Source organism: Mya arenaria, chromosome 17, assembly GCF_026914265.1.
Source record: "Mya arenaria isolate MELC-2E11 chromosome 17, ASM2691426v1".
Taxonomy (NCBI): Eukaryota; Metazoa; Mollusca; class Bivalvia; order Myida; family Myidae; genus Mya; species Mya arenaria.
Genome location: NC_069138.1, coordinates 52,360,740 through 52,371,264, shown reverse-complemented (window position 1 = coordinate 52,371,264; position 10,525 = coordinate 52,360,740). Strand labels below are relative to the sequence as shown.

General features: G+C 31.6%; 1 protein-coding gene across 1 annotated transcript; it reads left to right on the top strand.

Annotated features, from left to right (window-relative positions):
- Nucleotides 1–1,178: 1,178 nt before the first annotated feature.
- LOC128223977 (uncharacterized) lies at nt 1,179–10,381 on the top strand. Its single transcript, XM_052933532.1, has 5 exons — nt 1,179–1,442; nt 3,297–3,469; nt 5,936–6,007; nt 6,394–6,780; nt 8,016–10,381. Exons 1-5 carry the CDS (start codon nt 1,430–1,432, stop codon nt 8,097–8,099), a joined length of 729 nt encoding a protein of 242 aa, XP_052789492.1. The 5' UTR covers nt 1,179–1,429; the 3' UTR covers nt 8,100–10,381.
- Nucleotides 10,382–10,525: the final 144 nt, after the last annotated feature.

Below are 10,525 nucleotides of genomic sequence, written 5' to 3'. Positions count from 1 at the left end.
TAACAATGCAAAGTCGACTTAAGAGTTTAAATTAGAAGTTTAAATGAAAATGAATTAAATGGAAAGCTCTATTTTGTCAAGATATTATGTTTGTCGTTATTGGTTATAATAATATATCCAAGTAAATAAACTTAATTAAAAAACAACAGCACTCTGTAAAGAACAATTTGATTTCGCATCGATTTCAGAGGAAGGCAACCCTGATACAAAACATGTTCTGTACCATTGCTCGTGGTTGTCAACGTTTTATGTGTTTACTCCTACTGTGGCCGCTTCTTTAGATCAACTCATATCATTTCAGTTTCACTTATATTCGTTGAAACTACATTGTGGCGACGTTGTGGTTTCAAAAACTACGTGTTATTGCTGTAAACAATATTTGACGTCGAGGGACAATTATATATTTCCTGCAATTGGCAACGACACTATTGCTTACTAAGCAATGTCCAAAATTATTTTGATGTGGTATACAGTATTATACTAGTCTCAATCGAACTTTCTATTCTTTGTATGTATGTTAAAGAAAGGGTGATTTGCGCTAATCAGAACTTCGGTTTCGCATGTGAAACCTGTTACACAGTCGTAGTTTTGGGTTATAACACCAAACAAGTGAGATTTGCAGATGGCTCAGACAATATCAATATGGAACAGCACAAATGATTGCGTTATTTACGCTGTTTAACACACTTCTTCACTAAAATCATACATAAAGCGCCAATAATAAGTAAGCGGCGCTATAACTATACCTTGTGATTTATATAATCGGCATCCAAAGAAAGATTATGAACCGATATGTGTTACGATTTGTACAATAGCGAAACTACGAAGAGACTCATAAGCGGCTTCAGGATTGGAGGGGATGGGGCGCTTTTTTGTCAGTATAGAATGAAAGATATTTATGAATTACATCAAAAGCACCACTTTGAACTTAAATTAGCCAACGGTGGAAACTGGCCCACCAACTACCATAATCACATCCACTTTGGGGGATTTATGTGAAAGAGGCCGAGCGCCCTAAATTGCGCATTGAAAGTGCACCCTCTTTAACGTAAAAGCCTTGATTGTCTATGCTATTTATCGATTAGCGCTTTATCTTAAATAAACTCAGGCGATCGAAGTATGCTATACAATGTAAAGCAAGTATCCGATTACTGGTAGGTTTCACAAAACACCTATTCTCCGATAGTTTTATATTTAGCTATTGGTCCCCATTCATACGAGAGAATACTCATTGATATCAACTTGCAAAATATTTCAGTGGAAGGAATTTATTTTTAAACAGACATTAAAAAATAATATTAGAGCATATACTTAAATTAACATTTTATTTTAACTACCGGGTTTATTGTTTAAGACGGATTAAAGCAGTCTTTTAAATACAAGTCCAACATAACAAGGAACAAGGAAGACGAAATACACCGAATTAAAAATGCATACTCAAGGTGAGTAATTTTACTAAATATAATTTAATAAGTGTGTAATATATGTGATCTTAAAAATATAATGGAATTCTTGCATGTTTCTTGTTTGTGATTTTTTTGATTTTATGTTCTATGTCTTTGGCGGTTGCCCAGTGCCATTAAAGCGGGTTTATGTTTAAACATTTTGCTACTTAGCTTGTTTTTGTAGTTTTTTGCATAAATATTGAGAGCGAATTCAGTTGCTTTACTTAATTTCTGCTTAATTGATTTTTATCCATCAGATCACCTATTTATTTATTTTGATAAATAAGCAGTCAATTGTTCCTGATTTTAATCAGGTGAGATTTAGGTAAAGACAGTGGCTAGGTCAGTAGTGATAATATAATATCAGACACTAAGCTGGGTAAAAGGTAAGCGACACACCATGCCCATTTACTTTGGTAAATGCATATAAATAACATTTAATAATTACGTGGCGTGGCCATTCGGTCAGTAGATGAAAATATAGTTGACTTTATACTTAACTATAATACAACACCATAGAACTATTGCTCACTATATATAACCCAATATCGTGTTAACTTGATCGGACAAACCCATACAAACGATATTCGAATGATGGTTATTTGGTTTTGAAGAATTTGTTTTAATATTTGAGACGCAGATTTTATTTAGAAATAAAAGTAATCATATATAAGCTATATTATTAGAGTTGTTCGAAAAGCATTTATAGAGTTTTGCCTAATCTAGACACATCGGCATCATATATATCGATTTAATGAACAATGAAAAAAAAGCAACGAGGTCATTTAAAAAAATAATTTTTCAGTTTTACTTCAAATCTTATTGCTATCTCCTAACCTCCATTAAAGGATTGTCAGTCTGTCTAATTAACTTGAATATTGAACTTGGAAGATATATAAATACTCCGCAAGATGAGAGACTTTGTATATATTGTCTGAATCAACATTTGACAGTTATTGATTGTGAATATCATGCATTCTTTCAATGTCCTAAATTCGATATTATTCGTAGACAATATCTTTTTAACTGGTATTCATCTGGTAATAGTTTAAATGATTTCTACTCTTTAATGTCTACTGAAAATGATAATACAATATTGAAGTTAACAATCTATGTATACCATCTGTTAGACATGATAAATGTGTCAATCGTATGTTGCAACTACTAAACTATGTTTGTTTTCTGTACATTTTGTGTATTTTGGGCCGGTGGCCTTTATTTACTTAAATAAAATGAATTGAATTGGATTGAAATAACGTCACCGTTTCTGACATAAGGCTCGTCATTTTTCGACTAGAACCCGTTTAGAATACGATTTTAGTATTTTTTTTGCCCCGTTGATAAGGAGCCATGCTGCCATCGGAACTGTGTTTTGTGCACGTACATGTTTCTATAAATTAAACAATTCAAATTAAGTTTAATTTATATCAAATGAATACTTAAAGTGACACTCGTACTTAAGATCAATACACACACATGTATATAACAAACATTTTGAGTAATAAAGCTTTAATACTTACTAAATAATGAATTTATGGAAAATATTAATTACTGATATCAAGCCTGTAACCGTGCATATAGTCGCTGAAACGCACAAATACAAAATGACTGATGGGTGCTAAAATATTTACAGTGATCAAATATCATCTCATAAGGTAGAAATACAGTGTTTATGCACCTTTACTTTAAATTCAACTTAGTATCCTTCATAAGAACCGTTGTCAGTAAATGAAAACAATTGTATTAATAGTAAATCATCTTATTTGAGAGTAAGTGTGCATCTTTAACACAGACAAACAGCTTTAAATAAATATTTACATTTCGAATACGAGTATCACTTTATTTTTTCAGTTGAAAGAAGTGCACAGTATACAAGAACCATTAAACGTACCAAAAGATGTATCCGTATCACCGCATGGGCCACAAGAATACTAGCTATTCTCAGCATTGTGTATTGTATTGTGGCGTTTGTGACACTGGGAGAAATTGAGTTCGGAATATTACTGATGGTCACAGCAATCCTTGTAAGTACTGTGTGCAGACCGAACTCTTTGAAATGCGTTTTATTGTAAACTCAATGTTAAAATAAAGTATATTAAAAAAAGAAATGTTTTCTCTGAATGGTGCGTACTTGCGAAAAATGCATTATTTTGAACAGGAGTCATGTTTTTATTTTCTTTCGTTGAAAATCACACCCTTTCCTGTTAATGTTCTGTTTTGTGAAATGAATTCATTCAGAATAAATAAACCATTTAATTTAAAAGGATATTTAATTCTAGAATTAAAAGAAACCATCATTATCAGATTGGCTCAGATATTGACTTCTGACACTACTGTAATATTTAGGCTGGTAAATCGCAAATACTGTGAAATGATCATTTAACTGCTCTGGACAGTTTCCATAAGCGTCTGCAGAAAACACACTAGGTCAATATAACCAAGAAGTGTTACTCCTATGATGATTAGCAACCAAAGGGGAAAAAAATAGAACAACGTTGTTGTGGAAACGATTTAAACCATTTTACGGATCCGGCACGATATACCGATGGTATTACGCTAGTGACAAAGTTTTGTTCAACTGGCTTCGTGCTGTTCGAGCTTTTAATATTCTTTTATAAAATCGAACTAAATTTTGTTTGAAAATCAAACATGAATTATACATTCTGCGTTGTCGATCTGTGTTTCAAACATAATAATACCCATAACAATAAATAACACTAGCAGAACTAAACAGACCAACATTACTTCAAGGCCATTAGTAAAATTATGGACCCTATTTATTCCAACAAGTTATGGAGGTAGCTCTGGATATTGTTGTATACTGTAATAAACACTTGTTTAAACAGTGCGTGGTCATCCCATATAACCTTCTGTTTTATTCATAAGAGACCAGAAACCTATTTTAGAACGACTTTACTTAATAGTTTGTTGTGTTTAACAAACATAATATTTAGTTTCATAACTATTCAATAATTTATAAATATATTAACATTACGATTCTACAATGCCGTGGGCGACATCAAAACTATTATAATAAGTAATGACATTAATCATTGCAATTATTCACCATTGTACAAGGTATTTTTTATGAAAAAACCCTGATGTTTGATTATCACGTAGATGTAATAACACTCTATTTATTATATATGAGTCCCTAACATAAACAAATCTTACGCTAAATATTCAAAATATGAAAGAGGAGAAGCATGTCGTTAAAGTTGTAAACGTTAGCGTTATAAACTATTGATTTTACAGAACTTGAATGTATCTCATGTCTTATATAAAAATTATATTCATTTATTAAGTAACCTTAAAGAATCTTGAATGCATCCGATTTATAATTGCTTTACGTAAAACGATCAATTATGTTCTGTGTATAAAGCAGCTTTGCAAGTTCAAACGAAATAGGTCAACAGCTTTTAAATCGGTTTCTCTTAAACGAATATATATTATACAATTTATTTTACATATTACATGTCTGACATCAACGAAAGCTCGAATACAGTTTTAAAAACTCTGTACACGATTTAAAACGCATTTTCATTGACATTTCGTTTTCGTTGATGTAAATATTCATCATTCAGACATTCCTCAATAATACCGACCAAATGATTGGTTTAACTGTGAATCTTTACATCATTTATGATCTTGTGAGAAGGTTCTTAACTTTGCACAACCTATTTCCTTTAACAAAAGTAGAGTTTCAACATAAAATCTTCTATTAGCCATGGAATAACTAAATAACCACTTTTCCTCAGTTTGGATCAGATTTAAAATATATGCATACTTACTTATCAGTAAAAGGCATATACCCATTTCGCCAAAATAAATAAAGTTTGGGTAATAAGATTAAAGCTACAAGTGTAATTCAAAGTCACACCTAAACAATTGAGTGACATATAAACTTGCAGCGAGTGTAGACCTACCTTCTCCTGAACCAAATTGTGCGTTAGAAATAATATTATTTTCTTTCCATTTTGTTGTTCTCTGATTAAGTACACATTTTGTGAGTAGAAGGGCAATTGAGTGTAACCAGTTTTGTGTGATAGTGCATTGAGACCGATCGAGTGCAACTATTGGTTAAGAAATGGTAGAAAAAAATTGAAGTGCAGCCATTTTTAAAGAAGTCATGATAACGGTTGTTGTTGTTTTTTCGGGCGGTGATATCCATTGCATTGTATGTTGATTTTTTAAGTTTCAATAAATGATCAAATACGGGGCACAAATACCCATGGGCATCGGACAATCGTACACTAAAGGTTTTTTGCTGACAACTTGTAATATATTTTACTGTACACCGACACGCCATTCAATAAGTGTACACCATTTCACTCCATATTGATTTCCGCAAACTATCTTCGTTGTCGCTTTTTCTTCTAATGTCAATTAACAAAAAACCTACTACGCTTTCATTTTTTAAATACCCCAACAGACAACTACACTACCATAAAGTAATACTGATAAAAATGTATAAATCTTTTTATTTTCAGAGTGTTATGAGCCCGTTAAACTTCAACTGTTGCTGCTACTCAGATTGTTCAAGAAACACAAAGACTGATAAAGTATGTATTATTTGGTCTTCAATCGTTGTTTATGTACCCATTGAAAGATTGAATGCTTTAAGTTGCGGTTCATCTGTGTTTGAAAACATGTTATCAGGGCCCTGCTTGTGATGTCTCAAGGGCAACATATCTAAATCAATTAATTAGGACTAAATATTTGAAAAAGAAATCTAGAATATTATATAATTGTAAATCTAGTCCAACTAAATTGCTGAAAACTATCAATTCCAATTCATTTGGACGTAGTTTATATTTGTTTGATTGAATATCGGCAGCATAATGGACGTCAATTGTTTTATCGATGCCAATTAACAAATAAAGTACTGTTTTTAGAAGTTCATTAAAAATGGAAATAGTTCAAAGTCAAATCAGTTATCTTATTTCAGGCAATCGGACATTGTGGTGTCTATGTGTGGATGTTTATGAGCAACATGGGATACGTCATGATGTTTGGGTACAGCTGGTATTTCTGGATAGCATCCAAATACAATAACTACCCCATAGATTACACAGATTATGATCAATATCCACAACGAAGTCGCTCTTACAACTCATATTCCAAAGACAACAAGGCGTTGTTGGACGCAATATTTGCATTTACTTTGATCATTACTTTCTTCCTATCGATTTTAAATCTTTACACGTTTTGCCTTGTCTACAAATACGGTTGTTGCTTCATGAATGAAGTGTATAAGAACTGTTCACAGCAAAACATTGAAACGGCAGTCGTGATCAGTCAACATATATCAGCAAGAGGAGGTCTTCCGGTTAATGTAAGTTCGTGTTCTTAATCGTTTTAGCATTTAAAAACAGACGTAGTAGGTCCCAATCTCAATTGTTAAGCTCGGCAATTTTACCCGATTTTTCCACGACAAATCCGGGTAATTAGACTTGGGTGCGTCGTTGGTCAGGCGGGCGACCGTGGTTTCCTATTATGAAGCTTAGTGACCATGTAGAATACAGACTTTGATTACTTTTGGTGTTGGTCTGGTCAAAGCTACTGTAACTAAAACAACCTGAGTTAATTTTAAACAACTTCAGATTTGAAACTTGGTATATAGCAAGCTAATTACATTTTGATTAAAAATCGGGTCATTTAGATAAAGATCAACGTGAATATTACTTAAATTAGGAAGAGTTTCACGTAATAAAGATGCAATTTGGTGAGTATAAAGCTCAAGTCAAGTAATACCTTAGAATTGCGTTTTGAGTGTCAAGGTCAAGATCACTGTTATTAATAAATGAAAATTGGTAAGCTAAATAACTTAGTTAATAACCATATAATCGATGTTAAGTGAAGAAACCTGTAGTAAAAGAAACACATGTGTTCAGTTAAGGTTTGATACTAGTAATAATTAGTAATAATGCGTTTAAGCTTAACGTCTTTAGACAAGGTCGATGCATATTAATTAAATTTGTTGCGTTGGAACCTCAGATGAAAGGTGTTATGGAGTTGCTTACCGGCTTAGCAAGATAACGGTCGCTGTTGCTAGAATAAAGAAAAAAATGTTTTTGATCATTACCCATAGTTAAAATTGATCGATAGTTAAAATTTGTTGTTTTGGAAGCGTATGTGAAGACTTCTGTGAAAACTTTAGTTAAGAATAACATGTGGTTATGAATGACTTAATAACTTGATATTCAAAATTTAAATTGCAATATTTCCTAGATTCACCGTTATGAGGTCATATTATATTATATTATATTATATTATATTATATTATATTATATTATATTATATTATATTATATTATATTATAAGTCAAATAATAAAATCTCCATAAATATGTTTGGTGTAACGTACTTTTTATCGTAATGCAAGACAATGGTGAATCTGTTTAATATATCACTTAAATGAATTTCTGTTTAAATTTGACATACCTTTAATACTAACAATCATATAATTTACAACACGAACTTGGAACGCATAACAATCATAGCGGGTTGTTAGCCGAGAAGGAGTGGTTGGTGTTAGGAAATAATTATTTATGTTCATCAATGTTTGCAGGGTGTGCAGTTTACAAATGCTAGAGTTGATGCTCAGCAGCCGTTTACCAGCACTGGGGTGCAGTACCTTCAATACCAGCCATAGCTTGCCGGCCCTTATTACATGGCTGCACCTTCCCAGCAAGCTGTTGGTGCAACTGATACTGTCGGCGTGTCTTTTCCACCAACAATGACGGTGACAAGTGGACAGCGAATCAGCCCTCCACCATACGCTGAAACCGATCCAAATGTGAAACCTTTACAGTGATCGAATCCCAATGCTCGTTTCGAGCAAAATTAAACCGGAACATGTGACAATAGATATAACTTACAAAGACTCCAAAGTTGAAACAATGCCAATGATTTAAAGATATTTATTAAACATGCAAATCTTATATTTTTGTTTAAAACATTGTGATGGCAAAAACAACATATCTGAGGTTTTATATTAAACCGATTAAACGTAAGTTATTGGTGTTATACGATATTTAAAACATAGTTGTCATATTATATACATAATATTTCTACGTTTCTATAAAGTTAAATATAAACAACATAGTCTTGAATTGATCACTGGGTAAGCAAATAACAAAACAAAAATGTGTTATTCTTTATCTTTCAATTTTTTGTCATTTATTTTAGTACTTTGTAAGACATGTTATTGGTATATGTTCAATGTTTATATGTTTTGTACGATTGTTTTCCTTGCTAGCACATGACTATATTGCTTTTGTTTTATTTATGTTTTAAATCAAAACAGTTTCTTTGTAAATACCTGTTATGTGGTATTTGTTCATGTTTTATAGTGCTTGTGATGTTTATTGAAATTTCTATACAAATAAAAACAACCATTTTTCTGATTAACTATTCTTTAAAGTTGTATCAAATTGACCTAGGCGGTGAAAATTAATATTACCACCTTATTTTTGGATATGCCTGAACAAAAAACTATTGAACTATCAACTATTAACAGAGAATATTTAAATTTGTTCTGTGAAAACGTCAGAAATCATTTTTATATAATTGTAAAATAATGAATGTACTGTTTATGCATTATATAGTGTTCTTAAGCGTCACATGTAACCTTGTTGCACTATGTAACATTCGGCCCGCTTTTTAAACATTGATCTGACAGTGGTTTCAATATTTTTGCGGCCGGTCAATCCTGTGCCATACGCGGAAAACTATCCAAGTGTGAAGCTATCGCAGTGAACGAATAAATAATCAATGTGATGTCAGTTTTATATCAAAATATTTGTATTTTTTATATAATGCTCGTGTTTAAGTTTGATTTCATTTGTTTTTATTTGTATACACATTAATTTCTTGTGTTTGTTTCATATCTGCATGTAACCTATTGCTTGCTATTAAAACACATAATATGATATTATGATCATATTTATATGAAAGCACAGTACTTGGAAAATCGATCAGCTTTAAGAATTGCGTTTTAAATGAATTGTTGACATTTCCCATTGATAAAGACTAATGAACTCACTTTTTAAAGAGCACATCATGTCAAACACATTCATTTGATATTAAGAAAAATATTGCGTTTGTATAATTAAAAATGACTTCGGAAAAAAAACTGACATAACGAACGTTTGGCTTATTGTCATCCAATGTTGCAATCGTTTTCCATCAAAGAAAAACATATTTCACAAATGGTTCGAACATTTGCTTCTGACAAGTTTCGTACTTACCGTTAGAAAAGAAAATTAATGCTCAAACATTTACTTGAAGCACTCACTACTTGATAAAAATCGTATCGGCTTTAAATAATTCACGGCTCTCCATATGTTTCTTATCTGTATTTACCTTCCTTTTAGTGACATTGTAATGTTGTATGCTGTTTCGTATATGCTGTAAGAATTTGGAATTATACAAACCGTACAATGTTTACCTAACAAAACATGTAATTATCATTGTTCATGAGTATGTGAGTGTAAAGTCATATATTGGACATCGCAGAGATCTTAAATAGAGCATATTTTGGAATGGTGTCATATGAAAAAATATTTTAAGAATGGTCATTTCTTAAAAAATCAAAACCTCATCAGTTTTTTTCATGCTATTGTGGATACTTATTGGATTTTAATTTATTTTTACCAAACACCTCTATTTGGAATACCCCTTTACTTACTCTCGGACGCCTTAGACGCACAGTTGCTTTCGCCAAAGACGTAGACTGTCAATGATACACTTGTAAATAAATAGTTCACCAATATTTCTATTTTTATTATTAATTATTTACTTGTGTTTTAGCGTATATAATTAATAAACATGAAATAAATTAATGGAATGTATTGATACTCCAAATAACAACTAGTGCATTATTGCAATTGAACTGGGCATGAATACATTGAACAAATTGACCTTATTACACAGATAACCACTATCTGACTATATCAATATAATTGTATTAAAGCAATTTTCTCCTGTTTTAGTGTTTGTTTTATCATATAACAACATCCGGTATAAATTTCAAAACCGGTTTAGAGCATGACAGCTCAGTAATATTACAGAGATTTA